Genomic DNA, 27,891 nt, shown 5'->3' with positions numbered 1-27,891 from the left:
ACTCCTATGGCAGGCCTTAACAATCCTGAAGGCAGAGTGCTTGGTAACATGTGAGATGGTGCTCTAGCATGAGCTGAGCCTGTCTGCAGCTTTCGGAACCATGTCCTTATAGCTGTTCTATGATATAGCCTACCATATACTCTTAAAGTGCCTTGTAATCTTAAACGGTTATGGTAACTATGGTTTGGCTTTATCAAAACATGTCGTGTAAGGTGTCTAACATTTTGGAATAATACCCCCATACCATTTCTGGTGATGAGGATATTATTCCTCCCTTCTAGAGGGAGAGACATGTTAAAATCCTACTTTGCTGTTTAACTCTAACCAAAGCCTCAGCATCACAAAATGGATGCTGCTGCCACAGACACAAGTCTGACCTCCTGCTGCTGGGAGTGATCCCAGCCAGGGAGGCCTGGACAATAGGTTTCCTGCTTGGGGAGGTGCTAGCACCTCCCCAGACAGCCTTTAGTGTATTGGGGCAGGGTGGGCTGAAAGGAATGAGACATGCCTGGGGCACACAAGGTGTTCCTTGCATAGTCCAGTTCAAACCGGCGCTGGGGCACTCCAGCCCCAGCTCTGGCGCGAAACTGGACAAAGGGAAGTGGGTGTAACCACCCCCTCCCAGGTCCCACCCATAAGGCGTGACCTAGCAGGTATCCCAGCCCCCCAGATTAGTATAAGAGTGGGAGTTGGGCCTCAAGACTTTAGATTATCCTGAACCTGCAAACTTGAACAGAAACTCTGGACCTTCGACATTCGACGAAAGAAGAAGACTGAAGAATCTCCCTTGTAGCCAAGGAGTGGCTACCCTGTGCAAACAGGCACCATCAAGAGACTACCCTTTGCTTTGCCCACGTTCTACGAGGAACCGACTGCAGAGCCTGACCAGAGCCTTGACTTCCAGACTTCTCCGACCCTGATCCACATCTACAGCAGAGCTGAGATCCGTGGAGGCGACGAGCGACGTGGGACCGGCTACCTGGAAAAAGTGGCTAGTAACTTAAAGCGCAGCTTCTGAGGTACCCTCGAAGTTGTGCACCGGGGATTGAGAAGCCCCAACCCCAAGCACCATCTGCACCGAAGATCAGCCCCCCACACTCCACGAGTCCTGCGTGGGGCCCTTCAGCATTTTCCTGCTTGCCGCGTCTGTCAGGTTGCTTGCCCGCTGGCTAGTGGCCTTTGTGACGACGCACCCTGAAATCTTCTGCGCTGGTTTGGCTCCTCCAGACTGGCTCCCGCTTCTCTGCAAAGAAGAAGCACCCCAGACCTTCCTGGTCTGCACCAGAAGCAAGTCCTTCGTTCTTCGTGGGTTCCGCTTGCCAAGGCTTGGTGAGTCCTAGTCTAACTTCGACGCCGCCGACAGCAAGAGCCTTCGTGGGACAGCTCGCCTCCTGGTCCTGGTCGTCCTCGACGCTTCCTGGTCCTCCTGGCTGCAGCGACAAGCTTCACCTTCACCTGCAATCTTCACGACATCGCCTGGTTCCTTCCTGGTTCCACGTGGTCACTGGCTAGTGACCTTGACTCTGTCCCTTCTGCTTGCAGGTTTCTTCTCTTCTTGATCCCAGCCTTGGGATCCACCGGACACTCTTCACTGACTGCCTGTCAGCATCTTTCTTCAGGCATCCATAGGAGTCGACGACGAAAACGACGCATCTTCACCCTATGCACCCGCAGCCTGTGGGCTAGGTAACTTGGGTACTCCGGTGCTCATCAGGATAGTGACTATCCTAGTGTCTAGTTTTCAAGTCTCAACTTCCTAGCTACTCCGGAAGTGTCCTAAATCTACCGTTTTCTAAACTGTACTATTGCTATTTACTTTTACGCATTACGCGTGAGTGTTTCCACTCTGCACACGAATCCCGTGGGCCTCCCACTTCCTAACTAACGCTAGTGTAGTGTAGCCCCAGCGATTCCCTAGGCCTAGGCCTATTCTGTTTCCGTGACAGTGGTTCTTATACCACTTACTTAGTATATGGTTTGCGTGGCCCCTAGGGCCTAACTGTATTACTTACCTGTGTGACTTAATGTATGCTTAAATAAGACTGTGTTGTACTTACCTCTAATCTCATAAAGAGTGCTGAGGGTTTGACTAGAATAAATACACTTTATTTTATATATATATCTGTTGTGGTGTCCTTTCATTTGGTATTCAAGGGATTATATATGGTATCACAGCTGGCTTCACATGCCATTCAGAGTTTAGCCGAAGACTGCTCTTGTCCATGCTACCACTAGGATAGCTGGTCTATAAGGTTGACTTTACAACCAATCACCATAAGGGTATTTGGACTGATATAAGGTGTACACTAGAACTAGTGACATCATACATCAGGCCAACTTCTCACACCAGGCCACTGCAACCCCCCACTCTGGCGGGAAGCTTGGCCGGAAACCCCATACAAGGACAGGGGATGTGCCAGCCTGCCCACCCCACCCCTCAGGTGGGGGAGGCGAGGTGAAGCACATCTCCGGGCTCTCGCCATCTTGAAGATGGGAGGCCCTACCCTATCAGGATTAGGCTACTGCCCCCCTCCCACAGGAGAGAGGCAGGATAGGGGGTGTACCCACCCCAGGTCAAGGACCCATTGGTCCCTGGCCTTCACCTACCTGTAACGCCCCTAAATCTAGTATTTAGGGGCCCCCTGAACCTTCCTTCCTTAGATTCCAGATAGAAAATTACAAGAATAGCAAGAAGAACAAAGACCTGCCCTGCAGCTGCTAAAAAGAGAAGAAGACACCAACTGCTTAGGCCCCAGCCCTACCGGCCTGTCGACTCTCGAACCTGCACCAGCGCGGCATCTCTCGTGGCCAGCAACCTCACCAACCCCGGAGGACCTGGCTACCTTTTGGCTCTAAGCCCCTGGGACTCCCATGAGTAGAGGCTCTACTCAAGAAACCTATTTTTAACCCCTGGCAGCAGCCCGGAACCGCGGACCCAACACACTCTGCACCAGCCAAGCCTGGCCAGTGCCGGAGTGGACAAAGACCCAGAGGACGACCCCACGGCGACTGTGACCCCGAGTCCGGCACCCAAGGACCCCCCTCGACATCCCGGAGGAAGCCTGCAGCCTCAGAACCAAGTGCCACCCCAACCGCGATCAACCAGAGGGTAAGATTCCCGACGTCAAAAGGCACCCCTGCACCCGGCGCCCTGCGGCCCCCTGTGCCCAATCCCGGGGTACCCACCTAACCTACAACTACCCAACTTACCTCTCGAAGTGGTGGTGGCACCTGAAACATCCTCGTCCCCGAGCCTGCAGCCTTTTTCCAAACCGGAACATTCCCATTGATTTCCATTGAGCGCCCGAAGGCTCAAAAGCACCCTGCACCCAGCCGCCCGAGTGGCCCTGGCAGTGCCCTCTCTACACTAACCTACTTCCCCACTTGCCCTGAGTAAGTGACCAGGAGCCCAGCTCCCACAGCCGCGTGGCTTGCCAGACAGCAGCCATGTGAGAAAGTGCCATCTTTCTTGCATGGTATGCCCCCACTTTTTGCTAAATTGCTGAATGTACTTCGATTGAGTGTACCCTGGGTTCCTGCCAATCAGGTGCCCAGGGCCTATGTTCCTTCCTTAAGCCACACAAACTCCAAATTGGCAACCCCTAGCCACATGTCAGCCCCTAGTAAATGGTACCCAGGGCCTTGTGACCAGGGAAGGCCTCTAAGGGCTGCAGCACTCATTGTGCCACCCTCAGAGGCCCTGTACCCTTACACACACACTGCCCTTGCAGGCTGAGTGTCTGGGTGCAGGACAAAACAAAGAGTCGACATGGCACACATCACTGTGTACCATGCCCATCACCTACACTGCCAAGGCATATGTCAGCCACCCCTCTAGCTGGGTGCATTACGCCTATGGTGTGGGCACAGGAGCAGGAGCCCTGTGCCCCTACAGTACCCGGGTCCATTCCTGGGCACTGTAAGTGCAGTGCTGTCATTTAAGAGTACATGGTGCTGAGAGCTTGTCAAACACGAGCTCCACAGCACCATATTGGCAACACTGAAGCCTGGGAAGTTTGGTATCAAACTTCTCAGCACATTGAACCCACACTGATGCCAGTGTAGGATTTAATGTACTAAGCACCCCAGAGGGCATCTTAGAGATGCCCCCTTACAGCTAACTTACAATCCACGTCTGCTCTGAGGCTGCCCAGGCTGCCACACAGCAGACACGTTGCTGGACCCCTGGGTGGGAGAGCCCCTGCTCTCCCGGGCCTGCAACAATGCACATCCTGGGTGAGGTGAGAAATCTCCTCCCCCAGGATGAGCAAAGGGAAGCTTCAAAGGCAGGCCGCCATTTGGAGTTTCCCCAGGCCACTGCAACCCCCCACTCTGGCGGGAAGCTTGGCCGGAAACCCCATACAAGGACAGGGGATGTGCCAGCCTGCCCACCCCACCCCTCAGGTGGGGGAGGCGAGGTGAAGCACATCTCCGGGCTCTCGCCATCTTGAAGATGGGAGGCCCTACCCTATCAGGATTAGGCTACTGCCCCCTCCCACAGGAGAGAGGCAGGATAGGGGGTGTACCCACCCCAGGACAAGGACCCATTGGTCCCTGGCCTTCACCTACCTGTAACGCCCCTAAATCAAGCCACCAACCAAAGCCCCCCTATCCCTCATAGGATAACATTGGGCCCAACTCTCAATGCACCCGGCCGTCCTGAAACCGCTGAGGGTGAACCAACTGTACCTACCCAACACTGGGGGACCCCTGAGTCCATGCCCGGAATTTCAACTCTGCCAGTCGAGTACTTACCCTTAAACCGCTAACTTCATTTTCCTCATAGGGTAACATTGACTGGCTTTTTCTTCAAAAATCTTCTAAGTGTGAACTTTTCAAAACTGCAAAAATTCACCAAAAATCAGCCAAGTGACAAAAACGAATTTACTCACCTGCTCCTAGGTGAGCTCCCAGTGCTGGATCTTGGTGCCCAGCCCTAACCCTGAAAAGTGTTCACAACTATACTTCCCTCTAACTCATTTTTCTCCCATAGGAAACCATTGTCTGCTTTTCTGTGAAATTTCTTCTGTCTATTTTTGCAAATTTGAAATATTCTTTTAAAATCGTACCATTTCTGCAAACGAAATTACTTACCTGCCTTTGATAAGGACCCCAGTCCTGGGTCTAGGTACCCAGTCCTGGATTACTAAAGTAACGATAAAGTACTCTACCTGCAATTTGAATTTCTTGCCATAGAGATCCATTGAATGTTTTCTTTGAAATATTTTCTAAGTGCTAACTTTTGAAATAGCTAAATATTATTTAAAAATCATTACAGTTATTAAGTCGACTTTCATCACTTGATTCTGAATACTGACCCCAGGCTGGTTCTAGGAGCCAGACCTGGAATTCCAAAAGTAATCTGAAAAGTAATTTATTACAAATAACCTGAATTTACCATTGAGCTCAATGCATTGTTATGTTTAGGAAATAGGATTGTTTATTGCAACCAACTGTGACTGTTTACACAAATTTATTGCTTAAGCCAAAAGTATTTATATTCAACCTCTCATTCTGAGAAAGTACATTTTTACCCCCTTTGTGGTTCTAAAAATAAAACAAGCATATATTTTATATATATAAACCATTGGCCTACAGTTCAGTTATTGAGTGTGTGAAACCATTTGCTGACTGAGTGTGTACAATAAATGCTTTACACTGTCCTCTGGTACTGCCTTACTGCTCGACCAAGCTACCACTTTTGAGAGTAAGGTCATACCTAACTTTGACCTCTATCAGCCTCTGGGGGACTGTGGACTCTGTACACCCTGTACCTATTAGGGAACAGTATATACAGAGCCACTTTCTCACACCGGGTCCTTAAACGCCTCCTTCCCTTGGTTCATCACGCTTTGGAGCATGGGGAGGAACTGGCTCCTCGTCTGGATGGGGAGCAGAGTTTAGAGTAGGAAGTCTGCTTTCGGCTTCTCCTCGTCCAATTTCACACCAAAGGCTGCTGCAGCACTCTTGACGACCATGTTGTAAGCCCCGATGTCGTCTGGAGGCGAAGGCCTCGAAGGATACGAGTCCACGGGCTCTTCGGGATTTTCGGCGTCGATGTCCTGCCATTTCAGCTCCTGAGTCGTCGACGGCGCCGAGCCGTAGAACGACGGGTGATCCTCTTCATCATCTTCTCCCTCATAGTAGGGGCCTTCTTCCTCCACTTCAGGACCTCTCGACTGCTCTTCGGCGTCGAAATCTCCCTGTTCCTCGATCTCAACGACATCCGTTGACGGGACCGTTGGGATTTTGAATTGTTTCATTCTTTCGTCGAACTCCTTCCTCTGAAGGATGCTCTCCATCTCCGCCTCGAGCCTGCTCTTTTTCTTTTCCATGCTTGAGATGTGCTCGGCGTCGACCGCAGTTCTCTTCGACGGAGCTTGCGTCGACGCGGCCTTGTCATTCGTCGCCGAACGTCCCACCTCGTGGGTCTGTTTCGACGAACTCTGCCTCTCGGCGGTCTTCGGCACCTGGGAGTCCTTCTCGAAGGATTCGCTCGGCCTTCTGTCCTTTGAACCACTGGCGGATGCAAAATTTTCGGCGCCGGTGCTTCCTTCGAGGACTTTGACTCATTTTTTCGAGAGTCACCTTCCGATTTTCGGGGCCCTTTTGGTGGTTTTGTACTCGACGTGTCTCTTACCTCGTCAGGCGTTTTCTTATCGGTCTCTGCGACCGTGAAGACATCAGGTCCCTCGGCGATGTTGTCTTCGTCGGCGGAGAGGCCCAGATCGTACAGTGATGGGGCCTTACCCTTGCCTTCCATGCTGAAGTTGGCTCTCCTCTGACGTTCTCTCACCCGGAGAGTCTTCGGCGCGAAAGCGGAACAGGCGTTGCAGTCCTTGCTCTCGTGGTCGAACGGCAGGCAAAGGTTGCAGACCGGATGTTGTTCCTTCTGCGCGTACTTGTGGTGGCAGTTAGGGCAGAACTTAAATGGTGTCTTGTCCATTGCGCTCAGAGCCTCTGAGTGCGCATTTTCCTATGGGCGTCGAAGAATTTCGAGGATCCCCTACTTCGTCGTCCCGGCTGTAATACCTTTCTCTCTGTAGTCTTCTAAAAGTTCTCCTTCGATGAAACTCGCGTATTTTCCTTCTTCCTTCGTCTAAAACTCTGGAGCTTCTCGATGACGATCCAGACCCAACGGCGGAAAAAAGAATCTGAAGATGGCGCCCCAAAGGTGGGACTTCCGCAGGAAGCACAACGACGTCACGAGAGGTGCACCAAATGGTGGGACGTCGACGCCCACCTGGGCTACAAAAAAACAAACAAAAAAACAAAAGAAAGACTACGAATCGGGACCCAACCACCAGATCGCGGAATAATGCACAGCATAGCGAATCCAGAAAGATTCACGCTGCAAAATTAAAATTGCCTTTACTTAAAAATTCCTACTGAGCTCAATATTATAATTGTGTTTGAATTGTGTTGCCTATTGCAACAACTGTAACAATTGCATTTAAAAGTCTATTGCTTATTGATAGTACTCAACTAGAGCATCTCATTCTGAGAAAGTATTTTGATTCCTACTTGTGGTTCTAAAATAAAACAACTATGTTTTATATACAAAACAATTGGCCTAGAGTTCAGTTCTTGAGTGTCTGAGACCATTTGCTGACTGAGTGTGTACAACAAATACTTTACACTGTCCTCCGATACCGCCTTACTGCTCGACCAAGCTACCACTTTAGACAGTAAGGTTAAATCCAACTTTAGCCTCTGTCAAACCTCTGGGGACGGTTGGACTCTGTACACACTGTACCATACCTTGGTGCAGTATATACAGAGCCACTTTCTTACAGCCGGATCTCGGGTCAGGATCGCCGGGGTGACCTACTTGTGGTGTTTTTCGACTCTAGTTCGGGCTGGGTTCGTCGGGTGCAGAGTGGGCTGGATTTGCGGTCTCCTGCTGCTGCCAGAGGTTGCAGTTGAACAAATCCAGTGTTCACAGGAGAAGCAGTCTTTGGAAGTGAAGGCAGGCAGGTCCTCCGGGGTTTTCAAGGTTGCTGCCTGCAGGACACACCGGGATTTCGCAGGAGCAGGTTCGAGGGGAGACAGGCCTGTAGGGTTGGGCCAAGTCAGGAGGCGTCTTCCTCTTGTTAGCTGGCTGCACGGCTGTTCGGTCCTTTTCTTGTCGTTTCTGGATCTGAGGAAGCGAGGTTCAGGGTGCCCCCTAAACACTAGATTTAAGGGTGTTACAGGTAGGTAAAGGGCAGGGACCAATGGGCCCCTTCCCTGGGAAGGGTACACCCCCTATCCTGCCACCCTCCAGTGGGAGGGGGGCAGTAGTCTGTCCCTGGTTGGTTGGGTCCCCCATCCTCAAGATGGCAGAGACTCAGAGTTGTGCTTCACCTCGCCTCCCCCACCCGAGGGGTGGAGTTGGCAAAAGTGGGCACACCTCTTTTCCCCACTTGTTTTTCCTACCGGCTCTCCCGCCCAAAGTGGGGGGTGGAACCAGTGGGGACCAGTTGCTGAAAGCCGCAAATGGTCTGGAGAGGTTCACAAAGGCGGCATGCCTTTGAAGCTTACCTTTCGTGAACCCTGCCCATCCTGGGGGAGGAGGCTTGGCACCTCGTCCCAGGAAGTGCATTGTCTCTGGCCCCCGAGAGCAGTAGGCTCTCGACCCAGGGGTCCAGTAACATGTCTGGTGGTGGCAGCCTAAGCAGCCACTCAGCCATGTCACTAGAAGTTGGTCGAGTTTAAGGGGATATCTCTAAGATGCCCTCTGTTGTACATTTTACATTAAATACCACACTGGCATCAGTGTGGGTTTAATTTACTGAGAAATTTGATACGAACCTTCTCAGTTTTCAGTGTAGCCATTATGGTGCTGTGGAGTTTGTAATGACAAACTCCCAGCACCATATACTGTTAATGGCAGCATTACACTTACAATGTCTAAGACTGGACTTAAGCACTGTAGGGGTACAGGGTTCATGCACTTGTACCCTCACCACTGGTATAGTGCACCCTGTTAGAGGGGTGACTGATCTATGCCAAGGCAGTGGGTTGTAGGCATGCCACACAGGGATGTGTGCCATGTTGACTCTTCACTTTGTTCTGCACCAAGACAAGCAGCCTGCAAAGGCATTGTGTGCGTGTAAAGGTACAGGGCCTCTAAGGGTGGCACAATAAGTGCTGCAGCCCTTAGAGGCCTTCCTGGCCACAGTGCCCTTGGTATCTGTGGTACCATTTACCAGGGGCTGACCTGTGGCCAAAGATGCGAATTGGGTTTTGTTTTCAATGCAATTTTAGGGAAAGAACATAGGCCCTTGGCACCTGATTGGCAGGAGTCCAGGGCACACTCAGTCAAAGTACATCAGAAATTCAGCAAAAAGTGGGGGCATACTGTGAGAAGTTGGCCTGATGTATGATGTCACTAGTTATAGTGTACACCTTATATCAGTCCAAATACCCTTATGGTGATTGGTTGTAAAGTCAACCTTATAGACCAGCTATCCTAGTGGTAGCATGGACAAGAGCAGTCTTAGGCTAAACTCTGAATGGCATGTGAAGCCAGCTGTGATACCATATATAATCCCTTGAATACCAAATGAAAGGACACCACAACAGATATATATATATAAAATAAAGTGTATTTATTCTAAGCAAACCCTCAGCACTCTTTATGAGTTTAGAGGTAAGTACAACACAGTCTTATTAATGCATACAGTAAGTCACACAGGTAAGTAATACAGTTAGGCCCTAGGGGCCACGCAAACCATATACTAAATAAGTGGTATAAGAACCACTGTCACGGAAATAGAATAGGCCTAGGCCTAGGGAATCGCTGGGGCTACACTACACTAGCGTTAGTTAGGGAGTGGGAGGCCCACGGGATTCGTGTGCAGAGTGGAAACACTCACGCGTAATGCGTAAAAGTCAATAGCAATGTTACAGTTTAGAAATAGATAGATTTAGGACACTTCCGGAGTAGCTAGGAAGTTGAGACTTGAAAACTAGACACTAGGATAGTCACTATCCTGATGAGCACCGGAGTACCCAAGTTACCTAGCCCACAGGCTGCGGGTGCATAGGGGTGAAGATGCGTCGTTTTCGTCGTCGACTCCTATGGATGCCTGAAGAAAGATGCTGACAGGCAGTCAGGGGAGAGTGTCCGGTGGATCCCAAGCCTGGGATCAAGAAGAGAAGAAACCTGCAAGCAGAGGGGACAGAGTCAAGGTCACTAGCCAGTGACCACGTGGAACCAGGAAGGAACCAGGCGATGTCGTGAAGAGTTGCAGGGGAAGGTGAAGCTTGTCGCTGGAGCCAGGAGGACCAGGAAGCGTCGAGGACGACCAGGACCAGGAGGCGAGCTGTCCCACGAAGGCTCTTGCTGTCGGCGGCGTCGAAGTTGGACTAGGACTCACCAAGCCTTGGCAAGCGGAACCCACGAAGAACAAGGGACTTGCTTCTGGTGCAGACCAGGAAGGTCTGGGGTGCTTCTTCTTTGCAGAGAAGCGGGAGCCAGTCTGGAGGAGCCAAACCAGCGCAGAAGATTTTAGGGAGCGTCGTCACAAAGGCCACTAGCCAGCGGGCAAGCAACCGGACAGACGCGGCAAGCAGGAAAATGCTGAAGGGCCCCACGCAGGACTCGTGGAGTGTGGGGGGCTGGTCTTCGGTGCAGATGGTGCTTGGGGTTGGGGCTTCTCAATCCCCGGTGCACAACTTCGAGGGTACCTCAGAAGCTGCGCTGTAAGTTACTAGCCACTTTTCCCAGGTAGCCGGTCCCACGTCGCTCGTCGCCTCCACGGATCTCAGCTCTGCTGCAGATGTGGATGAGGGTCGGAGAAGTCTGGAAATCAAGGCTCTGGTCGGGCTCTGCAGTCGGTTCCTCGTCGAACGTTTCACAAAGCAAAGGGTAGTCACTTGATGGTGCCTGTTTGCACAGGGTAGCCACTCCTTGGCTACAAGGGAGATTCTTCAGTCTTCTTCTTTCGTCGAATGTCGAAGGTCCAGAGTTTCTGTTCAGTTTTGCAGGTTCAGGATAATCTAAAGTCTTGAGGCCCAACTCCCACTCTTATACTAATCTGGGGGGCTGGGATACCTGCTAGGTCACGCCTTATGGGTGGGACCTGGGAGGGGGTGGTTACACCCACTTCCCTTTGTCCAGTTTCGCGCCAGAGCTGGGGCTGGAGTGCCCCAGCGCCGGTTTGAACTGGACTATGCAAGGAACACCTTGTGTGCCCCAGGCATGTCTCATTCCTTTCAGCCCACCCTGCCCCAATACACTAAAGGCTGTCTGGGGAGGTGCTAGCACCTCCCCAAGCAGGAAACCTATTGTCCAGGCCTCCCTGGCTGGGATCACTCCCAGCAGCAGGAGGTCAGACTTGTGTCTGTGGCAGCAGCATCCATTTTGTGATGCTGAGGCTTTGGTCAGAGGTTACACAGCAAAGTAGGATTTTAACATGTCTCTCCCTCTAGAAGGGGGGAATAATATTCTCATGTCCAGAAATGGCATGGGGGTATTATTCCCGAGTGTTAGACACCTTACACGACATGCTTTGATAAAGCCAAACCATAGTTACCATAACCGTCTAAGATTATAAGGCACTTTAAGAGTATATGGTAGGCTATATCATAGAACAGCTATAAGGACATGGTTCCGAAAGCTGCAGACAGGCTCAGCTCATGCTAGAGCACCATCTCACATGTTACCAAGCACTCTGCCTCCAGGATTGTTAAGGCCTGCCATAGGAGTGACTGATAGGTACACATGTGTCTATATATAAGGTAGGTATAGGAATACTACACCTAAGCAAGGGGTGATTACACGACCTTGCCCCAGCTGAGTGATCAGCCAGTTGTGTCTGATTGGAAGGCCAGACCAGGGGTGGCATAATACATGCTGCAGCCCCTGGGAGGCCTAGGGTACACCTATGCCCTGGGTACCTAGGGTACACTGTACAGGGTCCAATAAGGTGATCCTTACCAATTGGTTATGTACCTAGGGTACATGGAGTCCATTTTACAGAGAGAGCAGACAGCCTGAGACCCTGAATGGCAGGATCTCAGGCCAACTAAGTCGAAAAACCAGCTAGACACTAGGCAAAAAGTTGGGGGTAACCATAGTCAGATATCCACCTTCCTACACAACCCCCCCCCAAACGAAAGGAGATAAGGCTGGCCTTTACAAGGTAAGCCTCTATTGCCTGAGTGGCCATATAAGGAAGAACCAGCACTGGCATGGTTACCCCCTGTCTCATGGTCCACTAAGCAATCCCTCATCCTAAAGATATCATAGGGTCTCCACCATAGGGAATCTCTACCTTTGGTGTGTCTTTGCAAAGTAAAAGGCTGGTGTTGAGATGGAGTACTGAAGTGAGTGTCCCCAAAGTGAGGCCTCAGCTTCCTCCAATCATCCTCCACCATGGATGCCTTTCTTTCTCTAACTGAGTTGCACTGTGCTCTCAGGGTCAGCCTCTGGCTACCTAAAGCTGGAGGCTGGGTCCCTTTTGTGGGCTTACTGGAGGGACAGGTCAGGTTTGGGGCCCTAAGGTCCCATGTTTGCCTGTGCCCAACAGAATCCCTCTGGGGGAGGTCCCTAACTACCTGTGAAGGGGATCCCTCAGGAATGTTTTTACCCATCACCTGGCTAGGGCAACTAACCAGGCAATCCTCATTCTTTTGAAGGGGGGGTTCTTGTGGACAGGGGCCCTCTTGGGGTCCACTGGCCTCCCTGACCTCTGCAGCCCTGGGCTGACTGAGGCAGGGTAGAGAGAGGCAGGCTACCTGCACCAGACTGGGTCCCACCTTGGAAGGGGCCACTGACATCAGAGGCTCTGCCAGGCCAGGCCTGGCTACCTCTGGGGCAGTTCCTTCACAAGGGGTGAGGTCAGATCCCTGAGGAGGCTGACCTTTTCCTAATGTCTGGGGAGAGGGAGACTTTTCTTCCTCCCCACTACTCTCTGTTTGTGTGGAGTGATCCATAGTTTCAGGCTTCACTACACCTATATCAGTCTGAGTGTGGGCTGAGACCATTACAGCCTTGCCAACCTTTTCAGGAAGGCACTCAGTTTGTGTTTGAGCTGTGACTGTCACAGCTCTGCCAATTTCTACAGGGAAGTCTGTCTGTGCCTGGGCTGTGGCTACCACTGCCCTTCCAACCCTTTCAGGGAGGAAAGCTACTTGGACAGGGGTTGTGACTGGCACAACCCCACTACCCTTTTTGGAAAGGCCTACCATTTTGGAATGGGTGTCTTGTTCAACTCCAGCCCAAGCTGAGAGTTCTAAGTCATTCCCCAGTAAGCAGTCCACAGGCAAGGTTGGAGACACTGCCACCCTTTTAGGGCCAGTGACACCTCCCCAGCTGAGACATACCTCTGCCATGGGATGACTGTTCTGTTTGCCATCAATGTTAGTTACCTGGTATGAGAAACCAGGCAAAAGCTGCTCAGAGGGAACTAGCCTATGGGCCACCATAGTGATGCTAGCTCCAGTGTCTCTGTAGGCCTCAGCTTTTCTACCATTGATGTAGGGTTCCTGTCTGTACCTACCCAAAGTGTTGGGACAGGCAGTGAAGTTGGCAAACCCCATGCCACCATCACAGACAAGAGTAGCTGCTGCAGGGGAATTGGCTAAGCCAGGATCCCCCTGTGTTCCCCAAGAAAACCCAACCAAATTTTTGGGGGCACTCCCACCACCTGGGGGATTACTGCTGACAGTAATAGGTGGTGTGACAGGAGTAGTTGGAGGAACAGTTTTGTTTTTAGCCTGTGGACAACTGCTGTCAGTTTTCCAATGCCCAGGTGTTTTACACACATGGCAGTAAGGCTTTTTAACTGTGGAAGAGGAGGGAGCTTGGGACCCACCACCCTGTGTGGAGTTTTGGGGCCCTGAGGTAGATTTCTCTTTTGCTTTATCCCCACCCTTCTCTTGAGGCTTGGTGGTATCTTTCTTTTGGTCACCACCCTGATTTTTAGGCCTAATCCTGGTCCTGACCCATTTATCTGCCCTCTTTCCCAATTCTTGGGGAGAGGTCAAATCTGAGTCTACCAGGTGTTGATGGAGGAGCTGGTTCTGACAATTACTAAGGATCTGCTCCCTCATAATCAAGTTGTACAATCCTGTATAGTCCTGCACCTTGCTGCCAGTTAACCAACCTTCCAAAGCCTTAGTGGCACAATCCACAAAATCAGACCAGTCCTGTGTCTGTGTCTTCTGGGTGTCTCTGAACAACAACCTATATTGCTCAGTGGTTAAGCCAAACCCATCTATCAGAGCACTCTTCAGGACTTTGTAATTATTTGCATCCTCATCACTGACTGTGAGGAGCTTGTCTCTACCTTTATCAGAAAAGGAGAGCCACAAGATAGCTGCCCACTGACTTTGGGGTACCTGCTGTACTTTGCAGGCCCTCTCCAAAGCAGTCATCCATTTGTGGATGTCATCCCCATTCTGATATGGGGGGACTATCTTGCTTAGGTTTCTATGGTCATAAGACCTATCCCTATCTCTAGGAATGTTGCTGCCACCAGTGGGTTCTGACCCACACAATTTTTGCTCTCTAGCCAGAGCAAGCTTCTCTTTGGCAAGGGCAATTTCTTCCCTCTGAATCCTCAGATTAGCTTCCCTCATTCTGGCTTTATGCTCCTTTCTCTCAGGTGAAGTCATTCCCCTGTGAGAGGAAGCATTAGAGATGCTAGAGACATGGGAGTGGATGGATTCCCCTGAAGGGGATCTGTCCCTCCTGTTTCTCTGTGAAAACCTACTTGGGGGTCTGTATGGGGGGACCCCATGCAAACTCCCATGTAAGCTTAGGTTAGCCTGGCTAAGTCTCCTTACTTGGCCCTGGCTGTCTACCTCCCCATCTGAAGGCCCATCTGACTCCTCTGTGGTGGGTAGACCCCTATCTACAGCTATGGCACCATCCCTGGCAGCTCTTTCAGCATCATAGGCCTCCAGAAGCTCCACTAGCTGTCTAAGGGTAGGGTTTGCACCCTGTTTTATTCCTCTGGAGGTACACAAGTGTCTCATCTCCTGGAATGTGAATGCATCATACCTAGAGGGAACCTGTCTAGGATTCTCCTCTCCTGAGGGAGCATCAGTGTGATCTCCATTCAGGGGCATGATTCTAGTGAGGGTGTGGTGTGTGCACCTACCTACACTAGTTGTTTCTACTAAACCTCTCTAGTAGTTGTAGTCAGGGTGTGTTACTCCCTTCAACCTACCACTACTAAGTCCAGTAGGACTTAAGTATACTAGACTATGTTATATGTACCTAGACAATATCTGTGTGATCTTCCAATTTAGTATCTCAAGATTATAATGGTATTACAACAGCAAGCTCAGATCCCAACCGCTGCCACCAATGTGAGAAGTTGGCCTGATGTATGATGTCACTAGTTATAGTGTACACCTTATATCAGTCCAAATACCCTTATGGTGATTGGTTGTAAAGTCAACCTTATAGACCAGCTATCCTAGTGGTAGCATGGACAAGAGCAGTCTTAGGCTAAACTCTGAATGGCATGTGAAGCCAGCTGTGATACCATATATAATCCCTTGAATACCAAATGAAAGGACACCACAACAGATATATATATATAAAATAAAGTGTATTTATTCTAAGCAAACCCTCAGCACTCTTTATGAGTTTAGAGGTAAGTACAACACAGTCTTATTAATGCATACAGTAAGTCACACAGGTAAGTAATACAGTTAGGCCCTAGGGGCCACGCAAACCATATACTAAATAAGTGGTATAAGAACCACTGTCACGGAAATAGAATAGGCCTAGGCCTAGGGAATCGCTGGGGCTACACTACACTAGCGTTAGTTAGGGAGTGGGAGGCCCACGGGATTCGTGTGCAGAGTGGAAACACTCACGCGTAATGCGTAAAAGTCAATAGCAATGTTACAGTTTAGAAATAGATAGATTTAGGACACTTCCGGAGTAGCTAGGAAGTTGAGACTTGAAAACTAGACACTAGGATAGTCACTATCCTGATGAGCACCGGAGTACCCAAGTTACCTAGCCCACAGGCTGCGGGTGCATAGGGGTGAAGATGCGTCGTTTTCGTCGTCGACTCCTATGGATGCCTGAAGAAAGATGCTGACAGGCAGTCAGGGGAGAGTGTCCGGTGGATCCCAAGCCTGGGATCAAGAAGAGAAGAAACCTGCAAGCAGAGGGGACAGAGTCAAGGTCACTAGCCAGTGACCACGTGGAACCAGGAAGGAACCAGGCGATGTCGTGAAGAGTTGCAGGGGAAGGTGAAGCTTGTCGCTGGAGCCAGGAGGACCAGGAAGCGTCGAGGACGACCAGGACCAGGAGGCGAGCTGTCCCACGAAGGCTCTTGCTGTCGGCGGCGTCGAAGTTGGACTAGGACTCACCAAGCCTTGGCAAGCGGAACCCACGAAGAACAAGGGACTTGCTTCTGGTGCAGACCAGGAAGGTCTGGGGTGCTTCTTCTTTGCAGAGAAGCGGGAGCCAGTCTGGAGGAGCCAAACCAGCGCAGAAGATTTTAGGGAGCGTCGTCACAAAGGCCACTAGCCAGCGGGCAAGCAACCGGACAGACGCGGCAAGCAGGAAAATGCTGAAGGGCCCCACGCAGGACTCGTGGAGTGTGGGGGGCTGGTCTTCGGTGCAGATGGTGCTTGGGGTTGGGGCTTCTCAATCCCCGGTGCACAACTTCGAGGGTACCTCAGAAGCTGCGCTGTAAGTTACTAGCCACTTTTCCCAGGTAGCCGGTCCCACGTCGCTCGTCGCCTCCACGGATCTCAGCTCTGCTGCAGATGTGGATGAGGGTCGGAGAAGTCTGGAAATCAAGGCTCTGGTCGGGCTCTGCAGTCGGTTCCTCGTCGAACGTTTCACAAAGCAAAGGGTAGTCACTTGATGGTGCCTGTTTGCACAGGGTAGCCACTCCTTGGCTACAAGGGAGATTCTTCAGTCTTCTTCTTTCGTCGAATGTCGAAGGTCCAGAGTTTCTGTTCAGTTTTGCAGGTTCAGGATAATCTAAAGTCTTGAGGCCCAACTCCCACTCTTATACTAATCTGGGGGGCTGGGATACCTGCTAGGTCACGCCTTATGGGTGGGACCTGGGAGGGGGTGGTTACACCCACTTCCCTTTGTCCAGTTTCGCGCCAGAGCTGGGGCTGGAGTGCCCCAGCGCCGGTTTGAACTGGACTATGCAAGGAACACCTTGTGTGCCCCAGGCATGTCTCATTCCTTTCAGCCCACCCTGCCCCAATACACTAAAGGCTGTCTGGGGAGGTGCTAGCACCTCCCCAAGCAGGAAACCTATTGTCCAGGCCTCCCTGGCTGGGATCACTCCCAGCAGCAGGAGGTCAGACTTGTGTCTGTGGCAGCAGCATCCATTTTGTGATGCTGAGGCTTTGGTCAGAGGTTACACAGCAAAGTAGGATTTTAACATGTCTCTCCCTCTAGAAGGGGGGAATAATATTCTCATGTCCAGAAATGGCATGGGGGTATTATTCCCGAGTGTTAGACACCTTACACGACATGCTTTGATAAAGCCAAACCATAGTTACCATAACCGTCTAAGATTATAAGGCACTTTAAGAGTATATGGTAGGCTATATCATAGAACAGCTATAAGGACATGGTTCCGAAAGCTGCAGACAGGCTCAGCTCATGCTAGAGCACCATCTCACATGTTACCAAGCACTCTGCCTCCAGGATTGTTAAGGCCTGCCATAGGAGTGACTGATAGGTACACATGTGTCTATATATAAGGTAGGTATAGGAATACTACACCTAAGCAAGGGGTGATTACACGACCTTGCCCCAGCTGAGTGATCAGCCAGTTGTGTCTGATTGGAAGGCCAGACCAGGGGTGGCATAATACATGCTGCAGCCCCTGGGAGGCCTAGGGTACACCTATGCCCTGGGTACCTAGGGTACACTGTACAGGGTCCAATAAGGTGATCCTTACCAATTGGTTATGTACCTAGGGTACATGGAGTCCATTTTACAGAGAGAGCAGACAGCCTGAGACCCTGAATGGCAGGATCTCAGGCCAACTAAGTCGAAAAACCAGCTAGACACTAGGCAAAAAGTTGGGGGTAACCATAGTCAGATATCCACCTTCCTACACATACCATGCAAGAAAGAGGGCACTTTCTTACACTCGGCCCTCTGCACCCGGCCGCCCTAATGCCGCTGAGGGTGCTTTGAGAGAGCATCCTTGACCCTGGGGGGAACCCTGGTTCTAACCCCAAAATACCAACTCCCACAAACTTGTACTTAACTGCAAACAGTTAACTTCATTTTTCTCCATCGGAATAAATTGACTGTTTTTCCTAAAAAAATGTGGAGTTGGGTTTGTATGGAACTTTGAAAAACTTCAATTAACTCAACACTGCTTACTTACCTTTTTTTCTAGGAAATGTCCCAGTGTGATAACTATGTATATCACACTGAGTAGAAAAAGTAATCCAGAAAGTTATCTGTAAAGCAATCCAAAGTAATCTAACAGTAGTTTTAATTACACTGAAAGCATTTACAAACACGTAACAGTCATTTTCATTCAGCTTGCTAGTTTTGTTCAACCTGCCTTGAAAATGATCATATACACTTACCTGTGCCAGGCTTGCTAGGTTCTAGGAAATAAATATAACTAAATATTTTAATACAAACCAAATTGGTCTCAGTTCAGTCTTTGTGTGTGTGACATAATTTGCTGATATTGTGTGTACAACAAATGCTTAACACCCCCCCCCCCGATAAAGCCTTACTGCTTGCCCACACTACCACAAATAGTGGGTAAGGTACTATCTACTTTTACCTCTGCCTACCTATGGGATTCCACTGGACTCTGTGCACACTATACCTCATTTTGGTATAGTATATACAGAGCCAGCTTCCTGATGCCCCGTTTTCAATGCCATCCCTACAAACCACTGCCCTGGCATAGGTTAGCCACCCCTCTAGCTGGGTGCACTATACCAGTGGAGAGGGTACAGGTGCAGGAGCCCTGTACCCCTACAGTGTCTAAGCCAATTTTTAGACCGTGCAAGTGCAGTAATGGTGGGGTAACCATGCAAAAAGAGGGCACTTTCTCACAGAAAAGACCCGTTTCATGGGATCTAAGCAAAAAGGACTATATGTAAATACAAACAAGAATGTCTAGATACTCAACAAAATACCAACACATTAGGACCTACCAAAACACTTGCTGAGGTTCGTCTGCTTATCGATGAAAACTTTGGCGGATACAACATTGCCAAATGGCATAAACATTTGCAGAATGTCCTGATCTCCAAACTCCTGGGGCAGATGGTAGATGAACAGATTGGCTCCCTCTGGACCTTCAAAACAGTCAATTTAAAACAGATCTGAGACAGGACTAGCACAAGCGAAACATTTCAAGAGGTTCATTGCTCTACTCGCTCATCTGCACTACATACGCTTGCAGGAGACATTTCCAATATATCAGGACTGCAGCTCATACTCCCATTTAGGTTGTGTTTGGAGACAAGAGTGACCTCACACTACATGTTTAACCCAGTTAGTCAATGGATAACAGTTCGCCTAACCTGGTCTACAGCTTTGGAAGCGCCATGAACAAAGGCTATGCTTTAATATTAGCATCTCCCTCCCCATATTTAACACAAGTGCACTCCAGGTCTAAACCTTAAAAGAAAGAAAACCATCATCCCTGCACCCAGAGAATGTATTAGGTGACTAGTACATGTGGGGGCCACAGACCTGATCCTAATACTTTAACTATTATAAACTTCCCTCTTCTGTGCTTCTCATTCTTCTCATTTTCTCTACACCCCAAATAGTCTTATTCTTCAAAAAGGGCATTCTCACCAGCCTCTGTGTCCTCTCCACGTCTCTGGCTGTAGAGTGTAGGGAATCGCGTGTTCCACCTACCTTCCTTCTGGCTCCCTGCAGCTGCCCCGAGACCTTGGTGTGAGAGCAAGCTCTGATTATATAGAGAGGGTAGAGCAGCAGCAGCATACTGCTGAATGCCAGAGTAGGCCTGGGAAAGTGCCTCCATGGTACTGCCTGTGCCATTGGAGAGGCCGCTGTTTCCAAGCCCACCATTTAGGGCAGCCATTCCTGTGGAAATAAAGCATTGATATTAGAACACTTACATGATCTGTGTACAACGCACCTGGAATGACTGAGGCACAGCAGGCATGTGCAACAGAGGGCTAGGAGGGTCCATGTTGGATTTTCAGGTTTACAGCAAAATATAATTCACATTCAATACATGGAATGAGTACATCACTGTCCCATGGCATCAGCACGTATCTAATACAGCATCTGTGTCCCACACAGTTTCGACAGCCCAATTAAATAACGTGTCACAGGGAACGGCAACAGAGGAAGGGAAGAGCACAAATGTTTAAGGGTGCTGGAGCGAGGAAGCCAGGAACAACGTATGTACTTGTGGGGCATAGTAAACAGAAGATTACCAATGAGAATGCAGGAAAATAAATCCAATTGTAATTAGAAAAATAAAGGGGAATTAAAGATTTACGCCACTGTGAGACAATATACAGAAGGAACAAATATCTTGCTTTCTAAATGTGCTTTTGCCCAGCATGCATCTGCATTCACTGCTTTATCTATTCTGTTCACTGCTGTACCTGCTAAGGAGCTCATGTTGAGGCCACCAGTTGCTCCGGCCAGCGACTGTAGAGCTCCAAGTGATGCCATGTGGTTAGCAGAACTACTGCTACTTGAGCTGGGGTTGGAACCTGCAGGGTAAGAAATGTAACAACATTTATTCGATCCATCCAACCACCTCATGTGAACCCTCTGCACATGGAGTGGCAGACCTGAACTCTCTCTGCAGGTGTTTGCTTGACATCAAATGAGTCTAGCATGTTCACATTACCCAACCCCACCACTCACCAAACACACTATAGCAAAATAAGCACCCCATACAGATGTCCACAGCTTTCTGGTTCACACTTACTAAAACCTATCATAATGCACATTCCTAGGTCATGGGGCAATCAGTTGTCACTTGCCAGTATCTGACGTGGGGACTGCCTTTCACTAATGGTGCCTCCAAGGGGCACAACACTACAGGAAAAACAAAATCACTTTCCTTTAAATACATTTTGGGGACGTTTTTCCTAAATTGTTATCTCAAATGGTTCCTTAGAAACACATTTACAGTTACAACCGAATCCAAAAGCCTAAGTGCATTTGTCGACGGGAATGGATGCACCTGGTACGTGATGTCAACCACGGCAAGCAGCGATGGGATAGAGGACTTTCATCGTGGTACTACGGCAATCCACCTACTGAATATCAATAGTAAGAAGGGGCATTTACCAGTGCTGTACTGGGACCAAAATGCAGGAAGAAAATCTACTACGCTCTAAACAAAGAAAAATGTTGAAAAGGTTACCTGTAATAGTTTTGGGTTTCAAGGTATTAAGGATTCACGTGCTGCGTATTGTGCCATTAGGTTGGCTGAGTCCAGAAAAATTCCCCAGTTTTCCTCAACCGATTATTTGAGTGAGCCCTGTAGGAAAGTACCTCTTTTTTGACAGTCACCCCTACTTTTGCCTACTGATGCTTTTCGGTGGAAATGCACTGGGACCCTACTAACCAGCCCTCGTGCCAGTGCTCTTTCACTAAAATAAGACAAATGTTAATTGTAACCCAATTGTCAAGGACTTCAGCATCCTTGTAAGTCCACAGTAAATGGTACCTCAGACCTCGTTGCAGGGATTCTGCCCAAAAAAAGAACTAGAAATTAGAAACCAGGGAACCCTACTCACGCAGAACCAGGGTAGATAATGTATTAGCAGAAACAATGGTTCCTATGGAACAGCTGTATTGAATATGCTACTTACCAGTATGCATCTGTTCTTGGCATGTAGGGCTGCTGACATTCATATCTGTGCATAGATCGCCGCCTAGTGTTGGGTTCGGATGTTTGCACGTTGTTGTCCTGGAAGAGTCTTCGAAGTATCCTGAGATAGGTGACTCCTTCCCTGGACCACAGTGCGCATGGGCATCCTCTCCATCCTCAGATTGTTTTTCACCATTGTGGCAGTGATGGAGTAGATACAGAAAGTGATGACCATGCTATACAGTAATTCTGAGAGCTGCAGCTGCTACAGGCGCCGGGGAGGAGGGTGGGCGATATGAATGTCAGCAGCCCTACATGCCAAGAACAGATGCATACTGGTAAGTAGCATATTCAGTTCGAGGCATGTGGGCTGCTGAATTCATATTTGTGCATAGAATACATAGCAGTACCTCCTATTAGCGGCGGCCACCAGTGCCAGCTGCAGCGGTCTGAAAAAGAGTTTTGAGAACAGCCTGTCCTACAGCTGCCTGCTGTTTTGAGTGTACATCTACACAGTAGTGTTTGGTAAATGTATGTATAGTGGACCATGTGGCTGCTCTACATATTTCCTGTAAAGGAATGTTTCCCAGGAAAGCCATGGACGCCCCTAACTTACGTGTTGAATGGGCTCGTGGGGGAATCGTTAATGTGCGTTTAGCCTTTTGATAGCAAATTTGAATACATTTAACGATCCATCTGGCTATACCTGCTTTGGAAATGGCGTCGCCCTTGTGTTGTGGAGAAAAGGCAACGAAAAGTTGTTTTGTTTTCCTAAAGACTTTAGTTCTGTCTATATAGTACATGAGGGCTCTTTTTACATCTAGTGTATGGAGCATTCTCTCGGCTACATTTTGTGGATTTTGAAAGAAAACAGGCAGTTCTATAGTTTGATTCATGTGGAACTGTGATATTACTTTAGGCATAAATTTGGGGTTGGTACGAAGTACGACCCTGTTTGCGTGAACCTGTATGAATGGCTCTTGAATGGTTAGTGCCTGGAGTTCACTAACTCTTCTTAACGAAGTGATTGCCACTAGGAAAGCTACTTTCCAGGTGAGGAATTGAATCTCACATGAGTGGAGAGGTTCGAAGGGTGGACCCATTAGTCGGGTGAGGACCAAGTTGAGGTTCCACACCGGTGCTGGTGGGTGTCTTGGGGGAATTACTCCTTTAAGTCCCTCCAAGAAAGCTTTGATGGCAGGCACTCTGAATAAAGAGGTGCTGCCTGTTCTGGAGATAGGCTGCTATTGCGGTCAAATGGATACGTACTGAGGTGTATGCCAGATTGCATCGGTATAGGTGTAAGAGGTAACAGATTGTGTTTTGAATGGATGCGTCTAGCGGGTTAATGTCATTGTTGTTGCAGTAGATGACAAACCTCTTCCATTTAGCTGCATAGCAGGCTCTGGTAGTGGGTCTCCTGGCCTCCTTAATGATCTCCATACAGTCAGGTGGCAGGGTTAGGTAGCCAAACTCTAAGACTTCAGGAGCCAGATTGCCAGGTTCAGCTGTTGCGGATCTGGGTGTTGAATTTCGCCATGGTTCTGCGTTAAGAGTGCAGGTTTGATCCGCAGCCTTTGATGCGGCACCACTGAAAGTTCTAGAAAGGTGGTGTACCATGGCTGGCGCGCCCATGTGGGAGCAACTAGGATGAGTGTCAGTGAGTGCTGTCGCAGTTTGCGTGCCACCAGCGGTATCAATGGCGCTGGGGGAAAAGCGTACGCAAATCTGCCGGACCAGTTCATCCATATCGCATTGCCCTGCGACTGTGGATGTGGGAACCTGGCGGCAAAGCTTTGGCATTTTGCGTTTGTGTGTGGCGAATAGGTCTATCTCTGGATGACGCCACTGTTGGAAGTACGGTTGGAGTACTGACGGATGTAGCTCCCACTCGTGCATCTGGTGGCTGTGTCTGCTGAGCAGATCCGCCATCTGGTTGTCCTTGCCGAGGTGGGAGGTGTTCCGCCATGAGGAATATGTTCCTCTGAATGGCCCACTTCCACATGCTCTGAGCCAGATGAGACAACTGTGGAGAGTGTGTTCCTCCCTGCTTCTGTATGTAGTACATGGCAGTCATGTTGTCCGTCCGGATCAACACGACTTTGTTGCACAAGTGTACTTTGAATGCCTTCATTGCGAGGAAGATTGCCATCAGTTCTAGAAGGTTGATGTGCATCTTCTTTTGTTGTATTGTCCATAGTCCCTGCACCGTGTAATTGAGTACATGAGCTCCCCATCCCTGGAGAGACGCGTCCGCCGTCAGTATTATCTGTGGAACAGGCTCTTGGAACGGTCGGCCCTTGCAAAGGTTTTGTGGATTCCACCAATGCAGAGAGTTGTATGCCCGACCGCTCACCAACACTAGGTCTTTTAATTGCCCGTGAGCCTGATTCCATTGACGTGCCAAGCACTCCTGAAGCGGGTGTATATGTAGTCTCGCGTGTGGGACTATGAAAATGCAGGAGGCCATCATGCCTATCAACTGCATGAACACTCGCGCAGGAAGGGAGTGTTGAGGTTTGAACTTTGAAATCAGCATCTGCATGCTGTTGATCCTCACTAAATTTGGCTGAGCTGTGGCTGCCAGTGTCTCTATGGTCGCACCTAGGTACTGTTGTACGTGTGCGGGTTGGAGATGTGATTTTGGGTAATTTAGTGAGAATCCCAGACTGTGAAGAAGGTGAATGGTGAGGGACATGTGGTTGGCACATTGCTGGGCTGACTTTGCCTGAACAAGCCAGTCGTCCAGGTAAGGGTAGACATGAATGCGTTGTCTCCGTAGATGTGCAGCCACTGTAGCTAGGCACTTGGTGAAAACTCTGGGTGCTGTTGTCACACCGAAGGGGAGGACTTTGAATTGGTAGTGCTGCCCCTGAATAGTGAACCTGAGATATTTCCTGTGTGACGGGTGTATGGGGATGTGGAAGTACGCATCTTTGAGGTCTAGTGTGGCTAGGAAGTCTGCCTGTCTGAGCAGCGAGAGAACCTGCTGAAGGGTGAGCATATGGAAATGCTCTGAGAGAATGTAGTGGTTGAGGGGTCTCAGGTCTAGTATAGGTCTGAGTGACCCGTCCTCCTTTGGTATTAAGAAGTACAGAGAGTACACCCCTGTCCCTTGCTGGTGGACGGGCACGACCTCTATTGCACCTTTTTGCAGCATACTTAGCACTTCCTGCTGCAATAATGCTAAGTGCTCTGAGGACATAGGACGGTGCCTTGGCGGTATTGTGGGTGGAGTGGAGGTTAATTCGAGACAGTAACCGTGCTGGATAACATCCCTGACCCACCTGTCCGTGGTGATGGTATTCCACGTGGACAGGAACCGCTGGAGTCTCCCCCCGACAGGTGTTATGTGGTCAGGGGGAAGGGAGGGGGCGTCACTGTTTGTTCTTGGGTGAGGACCTGGTGTTGCCGTAACCGCGTCCTCTGCCCTTTGTGCTGGAGCCACGATATCCACCTCTGTTGTTTTTATCGTAGGTACTCTGTGTGCCCCCTTTATTGTATGTTTGCTGTGACCCCTGTCCTCTAGCCGCTCCCCTATTTCCGGGGCGACGAAAGGAGCCGCTACGAAATGTCTGCGTTTGCAGAGCCCCCATTGACTTTGCAGTGTCAGTGTCCTTTTTGATCTTTTCTAATGTGGTGTCAACTTCTGGTCCGAATAAGCAGTCGGGGTTGACAGGCTGATTTAGGATGTTATTTTGAATCTCAGGTTTGAATCCGGAGATTCTTAACCAAGCGTGTCGGCGTAACATGACGCTGGTGTTTATCGCCCTCGCAGCTGTGTCGGTAGCATCTAGTGCACACTTAATGGATGCGTTTGTAAGAAGTTGTCCCTCTCTGATGAGGAGCTCCGCTGCCTCTTTGTACTCGTCTGGTAGATGTTGGAGTAGTGACTCTAGCGTGTCATAGTGTGAACGATCGTAGCGAGCCAGGAGTGCCTGTGTATTGGCAATGCACCAGATGTTTGCTGCTTGGGCTGCAATCCTTTTGCCGGAGGTCTCCAGCACTTTGGACTCTTTGTCCAGGGGAGGAGCATCACCAGTTGTTTGCGAGTGCGCTCGTTTGCGAGCGTTAGCAACCACCATGGAGTCCAGAGGTAACTGACCTCTAATGTACATAGGGTCCCCGGGCGCAGGTTTGTATTTTTTCTCAATCCTAGGGTTTATCACCCGTGCCCTGGTTGTTTCCTTGAAAATGTCCTTTGCTGGCTTGCGAACACCTTTTAACATGGGCAGAGTCTTGACAGTCCTCTCTGAGGAGGCGAAAGTGTCCACCAAGAAGTCGTCCTCAACTGTGTCAGAGTGGAGTTGCACTCCATGATTGGCTGCAGCAGGTTCTATGAGGGCATTGAAAGCAGCAGTGTCCTCTGTGGGAGATGTTTTTGCGCCGTAAAGCTGCGTGTCCTGGGTATCTGTTGTGGCACCCGGGTCTGCAGGGTCATCCCAAGCTTGATCTGGGTCCTGCTGCTCCTCAGGATCTATATCCCTGGGGTAGGTGGTCTCATCACCCATGTAATCCTCCATTGCGTCCGTGTCGGAGGGCGTCCGAGAAAAGGACTGGGGATCTGGATAGGTGTGCAGGCGTTCATATAGAACCGGTTCAGATTCTGCTGGCAGTTTCTGCTTTAGAGGGATTCTGTAAGAGTCCAAAGCCTGGTCTGGCGTGACCTTCCGTTTTCGGAGCATGAGTCTGCCGGTGTCGGCGTCGATGAATTGGGACGGTGAAGGCCCAGTAGGAGAGTGTCCAGTAGATGGGGACCTTGTCTGGGTGACACGTGTTCGGATCTCGAACATTTTTGGCGCTGTGGACGGCGGCAAACCAAAAGTGATGTTGGTTGGTGCCGAAGGTGCCTTTGGAGTCTTTTTCGGGTCGGAGCCCGACGTGGACTGGAGGGATGCCTGTTCTCTGATAGGTTGCAATGACGCTGCAACTTGGCGCACCGAGAACGCCGAAGGTTCTTTGGTGCAGAGTGGTTCTGTAGAGGTAGGCGTGGACTTCTTCGGAGCCACAGGGTCATCGAGTCGAGGAGAGGTAGTAGCGGTAGACGGCGTCGTTGACTGGACCCTAGTCGCTGCCTTGGAAGTGGACTCCGATGGAGCGGCCATTTTAACCTTGGTGGTCGGGGCCGATTGCTTCGGTGCCGGGGGCCGAGGCGCTTTGGTGGTACCGATGGCCTTCCTTTTCGGGTCGGTGCCGACATCCGCTGCAGCGAGTTCGGCGCCGAAATCCCTTTTTGTGCGTTCGGAGCCGATGGTTTTGGCTGGCGTCGAAGGAGTGGAGGTCTTAGAGCCGACCACTGCCAGTTTCACTTTTGGTTTCTGTTGAACCGGTGCGACGATTGGTTTCGGTTTCGTTGAAGGGAAACCAGTCTTTTTTGGTAATAATGGCTCTCGCTGCATGTTCGAGGCCGGGCCAGAAGGCGGGGCCGAAGAACTGTGGGATTGATCTCGGGTAAGGCCCGAAGGCGATCCCTCGACCGGAGCCGTAGACTGACGCACTTTGATAGCCTCCGTTTGGACGGGTAGGCCCTGCTCTTCACCAGAGCTATCTTCTTCGGCCCCAAAGGCCTCATCGTAGTCTCATACCTCATCGTCGGCTTCTTCCCTGTGAAAAAGCGCTTCCTCGGCGTCTTCCGATCGGGAATCGTGTTCGGAAGCGGGGCTGGAGTTTAGGTCTTCCACGCTTTTTCAATATCTTCGTCCTCGGTGCTGAAGATGTTGGTCGGGGCCGGTGCCGATTGCTGCGCTTTTAATCTCGCTGCCCGTCGATTCCGGAGAGTCTTCTTGGATCGGAATCGGGCACAGGCCATACATTTCGATTCGTCGTGATCCGGCGAGAGGCATTTGTTGCACACCGGGTGGACGTCGATATGTGGATATTTGGCATGGCAAACAGGACACCGTTTGAATGGGGTCCTCGATTCCATCGTCGATGTAAGGTCGATGGTCGGATTAAACGGATCCGAAAAAACTTGATAAGTTTGCTAAACTAGCAAGTAAGCTGTCGATACCGAGCGGGAACAGTACCGACGAAAACTAAAGGCCTTTTGGCCTTAAACTAAATTTTCCTAACTTGAGTCAAGATAAGCACATCCGAACCCAATGGCGAAAAA

General features: G+C 50.0%; 1 protein-coding gene across 7 annotated transcripts in view; it reads right to left on the bottom strand.

The window, feature by feature from the left end:
• The window catches only part of CELF1 (CUGBP Elav-like family member 1), a 548,902-nt gene that overhangs the window by 92,986 nt on the left and 428,025 nt on the right, over positions 1-27,891 (bottom strand). For 4 of the 7 annotated variants that reach the window (XM_085646533.1, XM_085646535.1, XM_085646534.1 and 1 more), the window contains exons 11-13: positions 20,557-20,667; positions 19,772-20,023; positions 19,120-19,263 (exon numbers count right to left, since the gene is read on the bottom strand). In XM_085646533.1, the coding sequence (XP_085502659.1) occupies positions 19,120-19,263; positions 19,772-20,023; positions 20,557-20,667 (507 nt within the window). The remainder of the gene's footprint in view (positions 1-19,119; positions 19,264-19,771; positions 20,024-20,556; positions 20,668-27,891) is intronic. The other 3 variants (XM_085646539.1, XM_085646537.1, XM_085646538.1) reach the window with 1 other exon arrangement.

This window comes from Triturus cristatus, chromosome 3_1 (genome assembly GCF_964204655.1).
Source record: "Triturus cristatus chromosome 3_1, aTriCri1.1, whole genome shotgun sequence".
NCBI classification, from domain to species: Eukaryota; Metazoa; Chordata; class Amphibia; order Caudata; family Salamandridae; genus Triturus; species Triturus cristatus.
Note: the sequence above shows the minus strand (reverse complement) of the source record. Positions and strands in the feature narration are given on the sequence as shown.